The sequence below is a fragment of the Struthio camelus genome, chromosome 13, assembly GCF_040807025.1.
Source record: "Struthio camelus isolate bStrCam1 chromosome 13, bStrCam1.hap1, whole genome shotgun sequence".
Taxonomy (NCBI): Eukaryota; Metazoa; Chordata; class Aves; order Struthioniformes; family Struthionidae; genus Struthio; species Struthio camelus.
Window position 1 is genome coordinate 21,332,254 of NC_090954.1, and position 17,909 is coordinate 21,350,162.

At 45.8% G+C, this 17,909-nt stretch overlaps 1 protein-coding gene across 1 annotated transcript in view; it reads right to left on the minus strand.

The window, feature by feature from the left end:
• The window catches only part of DELE1 (DAP3 binding cell death enhancer 1), a 22,242-nt gene extending 4,627 nt beyond the window's left edge, over window positions 1–17,615 (minus strand). The window contains exons 1-12 of the mRNA XM_068960110.1: window positions 17,561–17,615; window positions 17,187–17,422; window positions 16,885–17,011; window positions 16,363–16,506; window positions 9,635–9,690; window positions 7,970–8,063; window positions 7,139–7,281; window positions 6,208–6,366; window positions 5,203–5,442; window positions 4,299–4,391; window positions 1,954–2,110; window positions 1,484–1,689 (exon numbers count right to left, since the gene is read on the minus strand). Of these exons, the coding sequence (XP_068816211.1) occupies window positions 5,422–5,442; window positions 6,208–6,366; window positions 7,139–7,281; window positions 7,970–8,063; window positions 9,635–9,690; window positions 16,363–16,506; window positions 16,885–17,011; window positions 17,187–17,422; window positions 17,561–17,615 (1,035 nt within the window). The 3' untranslated portion in view covers window positions 1,484–1,689; window positions 1,954–2,110; window positions 4,299–4,391; window positions 5,203–5,421. The remainder of the gene's footprint in view (window positions 1–1,483; window positions 1,690–1,953; window positions 2,111–4,298; window positions 4,392–5,202; window positions 5,443–6,207; window positions 6,367–7,138; window positions 7,282–7,969; window positions 8,064–9,634; window positions 9,691–16,362; window positions 16,507–16,884; window positions 17,012–17,186; window positions 17,423–17,560) is intronic.
• Window positions 17,616–17,909: the final 294 nt, after the last annotated feature.

Sequence of the window (17,909 nt, forward strand, 5' to 3'; positions counted from 1 at the left end):
AGGACAAACACACAGTACAACCTCACATCTTCCTCTGGAGCATTACTTTGATGTCCCTGTCAAAGGACAATCTTGATACAAAAATACACCATAAAAAGTAGATTTAAAAGGAGACTAATTCCTCTCTCTTGGTTCAGTTTCCTGATTCTGCAAACTGCTTTCAACCCCCCCCGATCCCCTACCCCTGTCCTGTCCTTACCAATACGTAAGCATGCCATGGATTATCATAGAATAGGAAATCCACCCGAGGAATTTCCTGCTGATTGTATCCTGCTTGATAAAGGAAACGGTCTAAGAAAGCCTGCTCTGAACAGTAGGAAAGATCAGACTATAAGAACAAGTTTGAGCTTTCAGCTGTGTTGAGCCAGGGCTGTGCCCCTCCCTTGCTGAATGGAGACCACAGCAAGTTCAGGATAAGGCCATTGCCTTTGTTTTTCAGAGCCTCATCTCCACAAAGCACCAGAGCAACATGGCTACAGGAAGCTGGACAGTTTGCACAGATATCCTTGAACCAGTTTAAACTTGCATGGACAAATGTCTTTTTCTGGATTGAGCTTCCCTAGGGAAGAATAACATTATTGCATCAGCTGCTTGCCTCTGTCTCCCTGACAGTGGTTACTGCCCACTGGGAGCACCCCTTGTCCACTTCAGTGAAAATAAGCTGGCTTGCTTAGCAAAGTTGCACAATATAAATTTTGAAGCAAACCCTGCTCATTGTGACCAAAAGGGGCTGTGGTGTACCCACGGGAGTGGCTCACTGTCAGATCTGAAGGAATAATAACTGCTGGCTAAAGGGCCCTGACAAAGTTGCAGGACAGCTGATGACATCCATTACTTTCACCAATGCAGGTGGACCCATAAGCCATATTCCACAAAACCTGTGACCTAATAATCAGAATCCACCCTTCTGCTTGCACCTCTTGGACAAGGTTTTAAAGCAGATTAAATTGCTACAATGTCAGTGTATAGAGAAACCCAGATTGTGCTGGCAGCAGAACCACTGTGGGAACAGTAAGCCCTAAAGTGAGATCAAACTGCCTGAGAGGGTGCAAGCCAGGCCTGTCATAGAGCTAGCTGCCAACACCAGCGTGGTGGCTTGTAAACCATAGTGGGGAACCCGTTTGCAAGATGTGCATGACTACTGGGATTACAGCCCCAAATCGTATCCTTAGGGCATGGTGTGGGTCAGAGTAATTCTGGAGGAAGTGTAGGAGCATAGGGAGACTCCTTGTGTTTGCAGGCAGAGGGTCAGTCTGTGTGGCTGGATGGGAGATACTGCAAGATTTATTTGAAAACCACTCTGTTTCAAAATTGCTCCTGTTCCATTAACGGAAAGCTTTCTCTTTCCATTCACTACTAGCCTGCTTCCAGTCCCACACAGACTGAGAAGGTCCATCTTCCCTTCTGCCTCCTTGTTTCACTCACCGACTGCTCTCAACAGCAGCGGCTGGCTCTCCAAACTCTGCAATTCCAGTGGACTTGCCTTATTTTCTGGAGTATGGCTCCAGCCTGGACTTCTGAGTGTCATCCTGTGGAGTCTGTCTGCGCTCCAGGAGTGGGGCAGGGTAAGGGCAGATTGTCTTGTCTGGGAGGCTTGGAGACCTGCAGGCACATGCTCAATAGCCCAGAAACAGGGACTAGAGGAAGATGCTCTTAACCCAGAAGAGGATGGATGCTTTCTTTCCACATCTGAAAGTACATTAAAAACAAGATATTAATGGAGCGTCATACTAAGGGAATGGCTTTGCCTCTTCAGCTTGACTGGAAACAGCTGGTAAAAAGTGAAAAGAATCGAGAAAGAAAAAGTACTCCCAGCCACACTGCCCTTCCCTTCAGTAAAAAAGACTCCCATGGGCCTGTGCTGTCCTTCCTCTGGCAATATGGGCCCCACTCTTATGGGAGCACAACATGATGCAGTCCCACACGCCCCTCTTCCCCTGTTGCCTGTGGTACCTTCCATCTCCTTTTCTATCGCTTGCACTCTCTGCTGAGCGTTCCTGTTCCCTGCAGCGGCGGACTGTCGATAGTGTCTCATCGCTTCTGCCAGGTCCTGTTGCACTCCAAGGCCCGTCTCATAGCAAACGCCAACGTGATACCTGCTTTGGGAATCCTAGCCACAGAAAACAACACAGCAATCAGACCCACAGGATGGAAAAGTGAGGACAGTAGGTGAAAGGAGAACAGACACTCTTTAACACCTCCTTTAAGTTTACTCCTCTATCTTTGGTCCCTCAGACTATATCTTCAGTCATTTAGTTCGTTCTCTGAGTACGTTCTCAAACAGACTCTCTCACCAGGTATCTCCAACTCCATTCCTTTACCATCCCTTTCCAGTTAAATTCACTGATTTCCCTTCAACACCCAGGCCTGTGGCACAGGAACAATTAAGCAGTTGTCTCCACAGAGCATCCAGATTGCGTCAGGGGTCAAAGCTAAGGGGACTCAGGCAGCCTTGACTGCACCCATATCCTGATCACACCCAAACTGTGAGCACGCCCTGTGGAGTGCCCTATTACAGTTCACACACAAGTCTTTTAAAAAGATAACGAATATCACAGAGGTGTTTGTTGCCAAGGTTGGAAGATTCCCCTTGGCAACCCTGTGATGCATCAGGGCTGCAACAGAACAGCCCACCAGTATCCTGCTCAGCCCCACCCAGTTATACTTCCAAAGAAATCTCAAGCAGCGGAAATGAAGTCAAACAAACAAGCAATCCAGAGAAAGAATCAACGCTACTCAGATGTACACAGCTGCTGAGAATGAACTAGAAAATAGCGGATGTCACTGCAAATGGCTCGGTAAAGCCAAATCCAAACAACAATATGGTCTTGTGTGGGCCGGGCACTTTATCTTTGAGATTCATTGGGAGTAAAACGGTCCCACCCAAGAGCTAAAAAGTAAGAACAAAGATCTAGCGTAGGCTAGTGGTCACACAGACCTTTTCCTAACATTGGAACAAGGGAATATTAAGACCTCAGCCCAAAATTTGACTAATGGGAAAAACCGAGCAAGCTATTTTTCCATTGAAATGCTGTATATGATTTCTTAAAAGAAGAAAAAAAGAAAAAAAGAAAAAAAGAAAAAAAGAAAAAAAGAAAAAAGAAAAAAGAAAAAAGAAAAAAGAAAAAAGAAAAAAGAAAAAAGAAAAAAGAAAAAAGAAAAAAGAAAAAAGAAAAAAAGAAAAAAAGAAAAAAAGAAAAAAAGAAAAAAAGAAAAACAGAAAAACAGAAAAACAGAAAAACAGAAAAGAGAAAAGAGAAAAGAGAAAAGAGAAAAGAGAAAAGAGAAAAAAAGAAGAAAAAAGAAAAAAAGGAAAAAAAAGAAAAAAGAAAAAAAGAAAAAAAAGAAAAAAAGAAAAAAAAGAAAAAAAAAGAAAAAAAAAGAAAAAAAAGGCCAGCAATATAACTTGAACTGTATGACTGCCAGAAATGCCATCTAAACAAGGCTTTGCAAAAAAAGTAAGTAGCAAGTTTTAATAAAGCCATGAGAAAGGAACATATTGCAAATGTTGCTGTCTGGGATGTAGCTGGTGGAAGAAAGCAACGAACTCAATGAGTGGGCGCTTTGCAAAATGTTGTAGTTCTCAGTTTGTGACGGCAAGGAACTTCTTGAGAGATGAGATAAACAAGTTGAAGGATTGGCACTTCAGACATGACAAAATATAGGGTTAAATAAATATGAAGTATTCGCTACTGTTTCACACATGAGGAACACCTTAAAGACAAGACTGCCAGGAGAAGATATCCCCAAACTAGTATGGCATAAGAGGTTGTGACATACTTTGAAATCTGAAGTCAGCCACAGTCCTCTGAGAACGCTGTTTGATATGCTGTTTATATTCTGTGGTTGCTCCCCAAAAGTAAGGGAGGACAAAACAGAAAATGGCAATCAAAGAAAGACATAGTTCTCTGAAGCGCCACTGTGTTTGGAACAACGTTTGTCAAGAGTTACCTCTCTTGGCTGTAGCACAGAGCAGCAACCTGAGAGAAACCCTGTGCACACACCTGCCATCAAAGTTTAGGCAAACCGTTAAAATGAAGTGAGATGAGTATTTGTCAGAAATGGTATAAGCGCTGGTCCTGTAAGACCTGGTCCAACCCAATATAGCTGCTTTTACATTCACATTTTGTACGGTCTGTGCCCCACAGCCTGTTTCCTCCCCAAGGTGCACCAAGGCTCCATCCTGTCCTTTCAGACAGTGCAGGAAATTCCTGACACTTGCTCCCACTTCCAAGAAGCCCTGAAACCTGCCACCTGTAACCTGCAGAACAATCATAGCTTACAAAGGGACTACTTACGCCATTCTTGGCTGCCAGCAACAAGTACTTCAGACCTCTCTTTTCCTTAGGTTGTAGCCCCCTCATGTAGAACACTCCAAGATACGCCTGTGCCTGCAGCAAAACCACACAATATAAATCAGCCAGGATTTTCCACCTTAATTATTCCAGTTCTTTTACTTATTTTACCAGTTATCTAAATTCCTGGGCAACTGCTCCTGCGTGGGCAATCCATAATTTCTGGCATCTCAGCAGGGACACCTGCAAGACTGGCGCGCAACATTATCTTGTTTGCTGCAGGGTCTGCTGGAAGGGGGACTGACTAAGAAAATTAGTCTGACATGGCAAACATGAAAACTCACATTCAGTCTATAAAATTCTACTATGAATGCTGTAATGCTATTGTATCAACACTGCAAGACCTAGAACATCCTTTCAACTTGCACTGCAGAAATCAGAACCAGATAATAGCTCCTAGTCTGAGTTGTCCGTAAGATGCCTACTGACTGCTATCTACAGTGGCTACAGTTCCTGGAACAGTGTGCTAGGTGAGATACAGTCACTGCCAGAATGACTGGCCTTCACAACACAAGATAGCACATGCCTAAACGCATCTCCTAAAGAGTGGGAAAAGGAGCGCAGAGTGCACAGGTCCATGTAGATGGATCATCTTGAAAAGCCATGACTACCATATGAGGATCTGTTCTTACTGCAAGCATCTCATGGCATTTCCTTCACCAAACCGTCCTGTACCCTTGAAATTGAAAGGAGATGAAATATAAAGCTACAATTTCAACCGCAGGTCAGTTTTCCTAAAATCATGGTCTAATCTAGATATTGAGTCTGGAGAGAACAGTCATGGGCATGTTTGGCTCCAGTTTCAGAGCTGAGGCAATTCCAAAAGAGACACTCAAATGGCACATACCCTAATACTTTCTATCAGGTGCATGCTTGCTGAGCAGGGTGAACGATTAGTCTGACTGGGCAAAAGTGGTAGTCCTAAACGATAGGAACAGAAGATACTTTGGAAAGCCACTTCCACTTAAGAGAGCAGGAATTTCTGGTGGAAGTCTCCTGTTCTCTGCTGAACCTTGGCTAGTGGCTGTAAGCATGACAGAAATCTGGTGTTTCCTTCCTGCTGAAGTCATCTGAACAGCTCTTTACCCTGAGAAGACAGAGAGGTGTGAATTGTGTTTAGTGACACGATATGTCAAAACACGTTTGACCCAAATACAGATGATGTGGTAACCTGTGGTAACAAAGCATACACTTTGCTTTCTGGGAATGTTAAATCTGCTTTGGTGGAGACCCCATCTGTTGGATATGGCTGCTTCCATTCACTGAAAGCTGATGTCTCCGTGCTGCAGATTCTCTGGGCATGAAACATGAAAGGCTGTCCCTCTTGGACTAGACAGAGCAGACCTTAGGAAACGGAAAAGAGATGACCTGACAGGTTTTGTAAGAACTGGTGCTTCTGAGCTCTCTCCTCATCTGTGAGGTGAGAAAGAGCCTTATGTGGAGGGTATTGGTTATGGCTGCATCCCTTCCTTAATCAGGAAAGCCAAGAAGGGAATATCTTTACCACAACACTATGGTGGGACCTGGAGCTTGCATTTAATAATATGCTAAGAATCCTGTAAGCACGTGGAAGAGGTTTTGGGTATGGGCAAAAAGAGTCGCATTAAATAGCTCTACAACAAACCAGAAAACCAATACTGTTGACATGCTGGGTATCTAGTTGCCTCTCACATACAGGTGGCGGGGGGTGGGGGAGAGCTGTCCCATACACTGACAGAGGTACGTAGGAAGAATTTTGCTTCCAGTCCCATAGATGCTGCTTCCTAGAATGTCTTGTGGTTTAAATCCTAAAGAAGGGGTTCTCTGCTGGCTCTCCCCTATTAATATGTTCAGCTTTTATGTGGACACTAACCTCTGTGATCCCAGCCATCGCTGCCTGCTCCAGAAAAGTCACTGCCTTCTGAAGACTATCCCATTCACTTTCAGGTCTGTGGCATAAGAGGCATCTAGCATAGCGGTACTGTGCCATGGGGTGACAGCTGCTGGCTGCATGGTAGTAATAAAAAGCTGCCTGGAAACACAGAAACGCATGTGTGATTCAGGTGAACGCGTGATTCAAACGTGATGCGACGGTCTTCTGCCAAGAGCACCACAATTCAGTCCTCAGGCTTAAACTCTCTTTCCAGTTCTATTATAAATTGCACACATTTCCCTGCTGAAGTACATGCGATTGCTCAAGTGAGACAGTGGACTACCACTGTATGAGAGCCTTCTAACCAGCCCTGCCATCTCTAGTCAAAACTCCTGCTTAAAGGGGGGCCAACAGTACCAAAGCTTACCCTCTGCCAACAGGGATCTGCACAGTTTCTCAAAACGAGCAGCCCTTACAGATCTTTTGCGTGAGCAGACTTGTCAGAAACAACTACAGAAAGATGCTGACTATGGCCAGTATGCACTAGGGGGCAGGCTGTGGTTGAGGTACCTGAACTGGACGACTCGTAGATCTAAAGCAATATTTGGATGTGCAGTGGTGTTTCAAATACAGTAACATGACAGTTTCTCCTCGGTACCTCCCAGCTGCTAGTGGCACAGCACGCGTACCTGGGACAGGACCTCAGTAGGTGTATGTGAAAGGGGATTTCAGAAGCATATCTCCAAGGCTATCTGTGGCATTGAAGCCAGTAGGGCAAACCTGCCGTTTGTTTTGAAATGTCCATTTTTTTCCAGCCAAGACTTCAGAGATTGTCGCATACATCCAAAAGGAGTAAAGTGCTTGTGCATCCAACAAAGACCACTCTCCTGGTCCGAGCAGGAGCTTGTACAACTCTACAAGCTGTAGATACCTTTTCCAGGTCTTTTTCCGTGCCTCTGCCATGCTCATAACACAGACCCACATTGAACTGGGCTTTGCTGTAGCCTCGATCTGCTGCCAGTTTGAAGCAGGTATAGGCTGTCCTGTAGCGGCCTGCTCTCATACTTTCAATCCCTGAGAAGAAAGCAACGTAAAAAGAGAGGAAAAGAAAATGGACAAAAAGAATTGGAACCTCAAACACAGCAACCTCCCCGACAGCTAGTGGGCCTTCCTTGTCCCATGCCAAGTGGTCTGGTCCACTTTCACTGGGCTCACCAACCCTCACCCCGGATTTAAAAGTCTCCATAGGACCAACGGCAAGGCTGTGTTTTAGGAATGTTTTTCTAGTCTCACTGCAAAGAAGGAACAAGGGCTTGCAAGATGTATGGTTCATACAGAAGTGGCTCCCTTTTCTACTGCTGCAACTTTTTTCTTTCTTCTTAGATTGCTGCATCTTACTTCAGTTCTTCTTAGAACTGCAGTTCTGCATCTGCTTTTTCACCTTGCCAGGATGATTGAGATCTCAGACAGTGAAAAAGGAGCTATGAAAATATGACGGCTCATGTTGCAAAAAGACAGAGATGACAATTTCCAACTACAGATGTCAGGATAACAGTGCAGGCTTCAACCAAGCCTGGATTTAAATATGCTGATATAAATCAGGTGGCAGAATGGGACAAAGGGCAATAAATCTCTCAAAGCACAGGTGAAATTACTGAAAGGAGGCTTCAGCTTTGGGTATATGCCATCCGCAACAATTTGGAGGTCCTCCAAAAAGAGAAAAGTGTGGTTTAAGGACACAACAAACCCAAATCCACATTACCAAGGATGTTGAATGCAATGGAAATATCAATCCGGAAAATCTGCTGCAACTGGAAAGCAGCTTCCTCTAAATGCCCTTGCCGTGCTACGTCACCCTGAGGAGTCAAAAAAGAAAGTTATTAGACAGCAAAAACACAAAAACACTATAGGAGGTCCTTTCTAGGAAACAGAGTTGTCTGACACGTTTGTATTGTCCTACAGTAATCAAGGGGGTGAGGTAATCTGGTGTCACGTGTCCACAAAAAGTCTCCCTGTCCTATACATATATCTGGTTAGGGAAGCTGTGTGGACATTGCTCACCTCCCCTCTGGCCAGGAAGGTGGTGTAGCCGCTCAGATACCATCAGACTGCCTGACACCATGCACAGCTCCCCCCCTCAAAAGAAATGTCAGCCCTTGCTCGGCCTCCCATATCATGTTCAACAACACAAACGGGATTTCTCTCTGCCAAACAGGCACTGACCTATTCCTATATGCTTTACCTGATTCAAACTGTGCCTAAACTGTCAGCTTACTGAACACTGCACACTCCTAATCCACTGTCTCTGCTGTGCAGAATTTTCTTTTCTTCCTCCATAATGAACAGTATTTTTTACTTTGCCACAGCTCTGGGAGGTAGGGGGATTAGCCAGGCCTGCAGCTTTAGTTTCCAAGCTTGCATACAAATTTAGTGCCATCGAGTGGCAACAGTGCACACTGCATACAACCTGAGATACCTCCATACTTGAGAAGTCACCTTACCAAAATGCCCCCTGTCATCCAACAGCTTTACTGTCCGGCCAGCACTCACAGCTGCTCATAGGAGGATAAAACATGGGTTGACTCATAATCTCTCCTGAGAGACCAGATCCACTACCCCAGATTGAACCAGACACTATTGCTATGGGCCCTGCAGAAGCAGCCCCTCCTAGGACGGGGAACTGAGCTTACACCCCAGTGGCACACCACAGGCAACACCTTACTGTCTGGGGATCAGAGGTCACTTCCGTGTTACAGAGAGGATCCCATTCTGTTAAATACTGGAATTCTATCCCCGTTCTGTTCAGCATCCTTGAGCAGTTGCTCAGCTGACTTCTTTGTAAAACAGGGAATCGTCCACACCTAAGACTGTGAATTGCAAGGAATTAACAGGCTTAATCGTAACAAGAATCTGATTTATGGTCTCATGACTCTCAACCTGATGTATCCTCCTCAAGCACAGCGTGTTTCTCTCCTTTTCTCTAACAGACAAGACTCAGTCCCAATTTGCAGCCTCGGGAGGACTGACGCCACCTTCTGCAGTCATAGGTTGTCTGCTGAAAACCAAAATAGCAACAGTATATAGCGCCCTAGTGAAAGACGGCATTGAAACACCAATACGCAAGAACAGACTGGTGCTACTGGATTGTTGGGTGTTTTTCTTTTTGTTTTTCAGGTTTCCTCCAGTGCCTCTCTCCTAGCATCCCTGTTACACAGGCATCTTAAAGGATGGGGATGCCACTTTAGAGTTCCTGGCGTTTTGCTCTGACTAAAGTGGAGGGAAGCGTATCATATCTCTGTGCAGGGCGGAAGAGAGTCTTGCCTGGGAGTGGATTGCTCAGGCTGTGCTTGGGCTTGCACTGAGATGCCCTCCTGCAGTCCAGGCGCCTCACGGGCAGACTAGGGGAGGGAAAGGTGAGCGCGTGTACCTGTGCACTGTGGGGGGCCGGCCCCAGGCTGGAGCCCTCAGGAATCTGGAACTCTCCTACAATAAAAAAAGAATCAAAAGGCAGGGTTAAACAACACTGTATCTTCACCCCATCCTGTCCACTCCATAGCTCTTTCCTAGAGGATTAATAAACTGCCCATTCAGAGATATTAAAGACAGAAGAAACTCTGAGCAACATGACCCCTGTACCATAAGCAACACAGTGCCTTGTGAGTACGTCCTGTCGAGGCCTGCAACCTGCATCTGGCTAACGCATCTCTTCCAGAAAGGCCCCAAGTCTTGATTTGAAGCCACCAAAAGGTACAGAATCCTTCACTTCTTTCGGGAGTTTGTTCCAGTATCTAGCAATCACCTCTAAAAACCTGTGCTTCATTCCAAATTAAAATAGATCTGGTTTCTGCTCCCAGGCACTGGCTCTTTCTAGGCTTTTTCTCTCTTTACTAAAAAGCCCATTCTCCTTTTGAAAGTCCTGATATAACTAATCAATCCCTCTTGATTCTTTTTTGTGATTCTAAACAGACTGAACCGCTCATGTCTTTCAACTGAAGTACTTTTCTCCTTGAGTTGATTAATTTTATGACTTTCTTTGCTGCTATTTCTGAATTTTCAACATCGTTACTACAGTGTGGACACTATATTAGTCTCACCAGTGTCACAGGAAGGATAAAATTGCCTCCTCGTTAGTATTTATAACTGCTTCATTTGCATGCCTCAGAACTGTATTCCTATTCCTCTGGGTAAAGCATCACGTTGAGATCTTATGCTTAGGTGCTTGCCTATCCTAACTCCTAAATCCTTTTCTGGGTAACTTCTTACCATGGTACAGTGCTAAACCTGTAAGGGGATGAACAGACATGCTATTCTGGCTGCATCAGATCCAGGCTTAGGTTACCACCCCAGTGTCCCAGTTGCTCATCGTCACCCTCTTGGATATGCTGGCACAGCCACATGTTTAGACACTGTCTAACCAGGTTCAGTCAAAGTTATTCAACTAAAACATCTAGAGCAAAAGCTAAGCCAGTTCACTCAGACAGTATTGTGTTGGAAGTGATTACACAGGCATTTACACCAGCCAGTCCAAGAGGATGGTAACCTCCTGTAAAGGGGACCAACACCTAGGACAGGCTGAGACCAATTATTTTGTAACCTGAATCATAAGCAGCTAGATCCTATCAGGCACTAAACACTATCGTTCCAGGATCAGCTTAAGCCAATACTGCTAACAGAAGTAGCTTTGCCTTCCTGTGTCTCCCTATCTCCCTTGCAAGCTTTGCGGCTGCTGAGCAGGGAACTAATCTAGGTGAAAACCAGTCCTTTCGGGGGCCCAGTTCCTTGGTTCCCTTCACCGAACGCAGTCATGGGTTGCTTGTGCTGGCACAGGGACAGAAATGAGTGTGCGACAGGCAGGATTGCTTCTTCTCGTGGCTGCACCATCTTGCAGTGCACATAAAGCTGTGGCCTATGTTCCAAGTGCAGCCTCGTTACTCCTAGATAAACAATTTGCCTTCTGGCAGTATTAAAATATATTTTATCTGAATAAGCCCCACTCATCAAACAAGCAAGACTACTACGGCACACACAATTTCTATTTATCATTCCACCAAAAGTAATATAATCTCCAAATTTATTAGTTGTACTTTACATTCATTTTCAGATCATACACATAAAATCATCTGATCGTTGTCACCGCAAATCTTTGTCTCTTGTTCAGGTACCTCCCTCACGATGCAATTTGTTTTTAACATATATAAAACAGCAAATTTTAAAAAGGTCTGTATTAAAAATTCTTCCAAGTGTTTGTTAAGAAGCATTATTACTTTCATGCCCTCAAGGATCTTTCTATTTGGCAGAGACATCTACTCCTAAATCAGAGATTTGTCTTTTACTGTTACTGGGAAAACATGCTGTAATTTGGACAAGTTATTACCCTACAAAAAATCAACAGAAATTAATTCTGAATTCTGTCAGCCCTCAGAACCGTCCCGTGTTCCTCTCCTACTGCAAATCCCTGCTCCCTCAACTCCCAGTAATCTCCTCAGATTAGAGTTACTAATCCTAGAGAGCAGAAGATCCTTTGCAAGATGACACAGGGATCAAACAACTCTCATACCACGTCCCATTCCTACTTCCTGAAGGACCAGATTAAAGAATTCTCTCAGAATTCACATCTGAAGCTGGGCAAGCCCCAAATCAAAAATTTTCAAAGAGATCATCACTTTTAAAACTTCTCTTGTCTCCCAGCAGCTGTCTCAAAACTAGACACACAACCTAAACACATCACTTGCATTGCTTCGACAGTAAATGGAGAAATAAAAGCACCTCCAGCAGCAAAGAATCCCTTTCTATTGCAGCAGAATGAAAAGACCAGTTTATATTAACCTTCAGGCTAACATTAGGTAATACAAATTCATCCAACTTGTTTGTTTCTCATTTCCCAATGTAAGGTCACAGGCCAGCATGTGAAGACTGGGCAAGCTTCTGCAGAACTTCACAGGCACTGTGTTTTGAACAAATTCATTGCTATATTGCGCCCATGGAACTATGCTAAATTATTTTTAAGGTATCGTATGGTTGTATGTTCAAAGCACACAAAAGGAAATACTACAGTTAAAGTTTTCTGAACAACTTTAATTCTACCTCTTTAAATATGCATTGTAATACAACATGACTACACATACTTTTCTCCATGTTATCTTACAGCTTTCAGTGCAACGCATGCACAATGCTTACATATTCAGCAGCTAATAAATATTTCGTATTTCCTCACTGTTCACCCCGTACTTATCAAATGTTACCGAAACCTAGCTCCAAATGCAGAGTTATTAAGCTCCTCATAGACTGTCTACATTGCTTATCCCAGAACAACCAAATGCTTCACAAGAATGAATTCACAACTGAAGCTGGCCAAAATCCAGGATTTGCGGCTCATGGAAAAACTTAGTGTTTCCAATTGGTTTCATTGTGCTTTGAAATGAAAATACATTTTTGAAATGTCTGTAATCTCAGAACTGAAATAAGAAATTTTACAGTTCTGCCAGGGGTAAAATACAGCTCCCCAGGGCAGCATTCAGTTTCTTTAACACTGAGACTGCCTGTAATCACCTGCTTGTTCACAATGCGCCTTTAACTTTCTGCAAAGAGAGCTTTGAATGAGGCATGAATCCCATGAAAAAAATAGGATGCCATCATGCAGCCGAAGTCTCATTCATGGTAATATCCAGAATGCTATTTAAAGCAACTTTTAAATGAATTTCCTGAAGTTTTCTTTTTAAACACACCAGAAGTAATATATTCTATCACATTGTGTTATGTTAAAGCTGGGATGGCTCATCTGCAAAGCGGGGATGTTTGGATCCATCACAAAAATCTTTGCTGCTTGAGATAATGAAGTAGCTGACAGCAATAGCAGATTGTAGACCAGAACAAGCAACTCTGGAAACCCACTGAACAATTGCAAGAAAGTGTGAGGACATGTCATTCCCTCCAGAAGGTCCTTTGCCACTGCTGGCAACAGCAAACTGGAGAAGTGAAGGTACATTCAGCTCCACTCCAAGTTCTGGAGGTCTGTTCTCTAAAGGCCAGACTTTTCTACCAGATTCCTTTAAGTGACCTGCCAGGCATCTTGTCCTTCCCTTGCTTCTGCTTAGCTGGCCTCACTTTCACTCGGTAGCTAAATAACTACTGGGGAGGGAAAAAACAAAAACAAAAAAAACCTTAAAACGTGGGAAAGATTTTCCTGCAGAAAGCAAAACATACTCGGAGAGAAAGGTAACTCATCAACCATCCCCAAACGTCACATCTAAAACTTTACAAGAAGAGGTTCACAGGACTTCAAGACTACAACGCTGTGTCTTTTTTTCCATACTCCTTAGTGAAAATTGCTGAATCTCTTTATGCTGACTTTTCTTAGTAAGTTCCCACAAAACGGATAGATAGCATACTGTGACAACGTAACGTGAGGACTGATATGCCGAGCGAAAGCAAATTATTTCTGACGTATCTGACATCGCTGACAACTGACAGTAGCAGATGCTTGGGCAGAAAGTATAACAAAGAGGCATTAGAAAGTGATGCTTTCCCTCACAGAACTTTCCAGCAATCAGCTGTTCTGCAGCCTCCTGAGCAGGAGAGTTTAGTTGAACCAATTAAACTTAATTTGGATGTGTGATTTTAACCTAATTCTTTTCTGGAACCCATTTATACTTCTGACCTGCAGCAACGAGTTCCACAATTTACCTGTGCAGTGGGCAAGCAGGTACTGCCTTTGGTCTTTTTTCAGACTTAATACCTGACCTTTTTTGTGTTACCTATCTGTACAGGTACTAAGATATTCCTATTCGCTATCACTTTCCCCCAATTTTTTTTTTTAAGTTTCAAAGACCACTGGCATACCCTCTTTAAGTCACTTCTTTCCAAGCTGAAGAGTCAGTCCCTTTGTGTGTGATTGCATCCTTGTCCTTTTCTGTAACATTTTTGTTACTGCTTTTAAGACAGGATGTCTTTACTTTCATTAAGCATTCAAGACGTGGCTGCATCACAGGCGCAGATCTACAAACGGCAGACGTACAGTACTGTTTTGTTCTTAGTCCCCTCTTTTATAATAACTAACATTTTGTTTGTCTGACTGCTGTTAAGCACTGACTTAACATTTTCAAGAACATATGCACAGTGACTTTAAAGGTCCCTTCTTCAAGACCTTCTTCAAGATTAATTTGACACCCCTCATTCTGTATGTCTATTTACAGCTATTCTCCCCTGCGCATACTACTTTGACCTACCTTGGGACTGCCATCTTGCTAGTTCTTGCACAATCTTTTGCAGTGACTTTCCAGTTTGACTGTCCTGAACAATTTTGTATCACTTGCTTCCTCTGTCACCTCATTTGTCACCTCCTTTTTCCAAATCACTGCTGACTGCACTGAACAGAAAGGGTGCCAACAAAGTACTTAGGGGAATTCACTGGTAACGCCTCTCCATTGTGAAAACTATTTCCTATTCTTTAATGACTGACTATCCCGAGAGCGGTGGTCTGTCCCTCTTCCCTCGCATCAGCCTCCTTTCTCCAGATGGCTTTGACGTAGCTCCTCGTTGAAAGGTTTTCAGAAAGCTAAAAACTGCATAGTCTTGCTCCGTGTAACTGTTGACTTCTCCAAAAAACTAACAGATTTACAAAACCTGACCCTCTGTTAACTCTTATGTACTGGAGCAAGCAGGTCGGAGAAATGGCTTCCTAAGCCCCTCCAGACCTACGATTCTGATACAGCATGTTCATCCAGGTATCCAGCAGTTCTAGTCTATGGTACAATTTCTATCAACTTAGAATTACTTTTCTGTAGTTCTGCAGCTCAATCAAAACCGCTTTTTAAAGGTCAGCGTCTAATTTGTCAGTCTTTGTTTTTCTAGTCATACAGCAGATTTAAGCACTGGACTACATACCATCATCAGAGGCTCAGCGATTTCATAGCGTTTGGAGAATATTTGAATAAAGAGCACACGGCCTTAGTGACTTGTCACTGTTCAATTGATCAGTTTGCCTGAAAGCTTTTCCTATTGCCTCTCAATACGAAACTGTTCGTCAGACAGAGACGCACAACCACTTCCGGATGCTCCGCTGTGCCAGTTGAGGACAGCACTGTCTCCACTTATTCCCCACCACTTCTCCCAAAGGTCCCTGTCCAGTAATCTGCCGGCAGTGTTTTTGAGTACTTCTTAATCTGCTTCAGGCAAAAGCAGATGGGTTAAACAGTCTAATTGGCAGTTTAGGTAAATTAACCTGGCTGTTTTCCTAGAGCTCATTAGGAAAAATGGAAACAAAATGCTCCATTTGCCAACTGATGGGAATGTTAACCTCTGGCAGGAGATGGGTTTGATAAGCAGTTACGGGCAGTAGCTTAAATCAGCACAGAAGCAAGCCAAAAATCTGGGAGAAAGCAAAGACCTGGGAACCCCTCTGACCTTCTCTGGAACACCTTACATGGTCTACATAGCAGCAGTGGATTGGCTTCTTTATGTGCCTCTTCTGCACTCTGATCCTATGTCATCCCCCCTTCCACCTGCTCCGGCAGGCTTCCCGCGTCAAACAGTTTTCCTAAAGCTGAACTAACAGGGCTATACATCTAGTGAGCAACCCTGTTGTACGCCTTATCTGATCTTGTTCAGTAGAACTTTAAATTTACCATATTAGGACATGCTTTCCTGGATTTCCTTCCATTTTTTTGAAGTATATCTTTCTATTTCTGCACGACTTATTTTAATAAGAAAGCCTTTGATGCCTCCTCCCACTCTCTTATCCACAGCATAAGCGCTCATAAATACATCTTATTCTTCTAGGAAGAAACAAATTCCCTTAGTTTCACGCTATGAGGCATATCTTCCAGATCACTGTTGCATTAGTCTCCTGAACCCTCTTGACTGCAAACATCTGTCCACACTGAAAGACAGAAAACGGATGCTGTATCCTGGTAGCTAAGGCAGACCAGTATTGGCAAAGCCAGTTTTACCTGCACAATTATACTACAGGCTTCCCCTTGACTTCAGGAACTCCCAGCTCTGAACTCCTCACTCATCTCACTGAAGTTCCCTCTTTCCACTCTAACTTCCCTCCTCTAGCTCTCAAGACATGACTGCACATCTCTTGCTTCTAGCTTTGCCTTGGGGAAACTCAGAAGTCTTTTTGTCACAAGTATCCTGTAGCGCATCAACACATACCTACGTCTGCACAGGGCTGGCTCTCTCCTTGCTCTGAGGGGATACGCGAGGATGAGTTCTCTGGTACTACATCTGGACCTGCTTCCTGCAGGAAGTGAGACTGCAGCTGCCTCCTGGGACAGCTGGTTGAGGCTTCAGTAGCCACTGAAATATAGAGCACAAATGAGCTGCACAACATTTTTTGTAGGAGACATCACAGAACCATCTATCTACCCAGGTTCCTTCTCTGCTCTGAGCACAAAGCCAAGCAGGAGGAAAATCCACTGAGCAGAATCCAGCACAAAAACCAGAAGTAACTGGATGTGAGATGCAAAGGGAGAGTGCACCATACCAGTGTGAAATAGCGAGTTTCCCCTGACAGATACCAGCCCTCACTCTCTTCAGAGGGCTTTTAAGCTGTTGTTAGCTTTACACACCAGCTCTCTGCCAGCCACAGTAAAGATGTTAAATGTTATGTGGCAGAAATCCTGTTTGACAGCTGGGCCCTCCCAAATCCCTTTCTCATAAGGCAGAGCTGCTAACCTGACTGCTGAGAAGGTAGCGGAGAACGTAGCAGCCAGGGAGACCTGCGCTCCCTCCAGGTCTCTGGCAGGGATCTCAGCCAGGAGATCTGTCTGGCCAGCTGCAGAAGCAGCGCAGCAAGCGCCCCCTGAGCGAAAGGAGGCACAAGTGAGAATGGCCGCCCTTCCTCCCCCTTTTCGTCCCGTTCCCGCACCTCGCTGCACCCCACCTCCTCCGCCCGCACCCTCCTTCCCCGGGGAGCCCCCTGCCAGGGGCTCCGCAGCGCCCGCCGGCCCTGCCCTCCCGACACCGCCTCTCCTCACCCAAGTGACGGCGTCCAGAACGGAGTAGCGGGGAACCAGGCGGGGAAGGGACCGCGCCGTCTGCTCCTGCTTCCAGCCATCCCGCTGCCGCCCTTTCTGCCACCCGGGTGGGCTAAAAACACTGAGAAGGAGCAACGATGTGCAGCCGCGCTGCACTCCCCCCCTGCCCGCCCCCAGCCGCCGGGCCGCGGCGGCGCGGGCCGCTGCCCCTTGGGGGGCCCCCAGAGCGGCCACGGCTGCCCCGCGGCCCGCCGGCCCCGCGCCGGCCGGGCGCACTCACCGCTCGGCGCCGCCGCCCTGGGGCGGCCCCGCGGCGGGGCCGGGGCCGGGGCCGGGGCCGGGGCCGGGGGGCGGCGGCGGGCAGGAGGCCAGGCCGCTGCCGCCGCCCCCGGCCCGCGCCCCGCCGCGGCCCAGCACCAGGCGCCACATCGCGCCGCCTAGAGCGGCTCCGACGGGAACCATAGAGAGGGCGCGTTGCCGAGCGACGGAGGCGTTTGCCGCAGAGCGCCGGCGGAACAACCACGCGGCCACTGAGAGGACAACGGCGCCGCCAGGAGCAGCCGACCAGCCTCGGCCCCCGCAAGGACGGGGGCGGCTCCCGCACCGGACCGCAGGGAGCGCGGAGCCCCCACGGCCAGAGCGGGCCGCGGGCACCGAGAAGAGGCCGCGGGCGACCGGAGCGCAACAGGCGGGTGTGGGTAGAGCGGCGCACACCATAGAGAG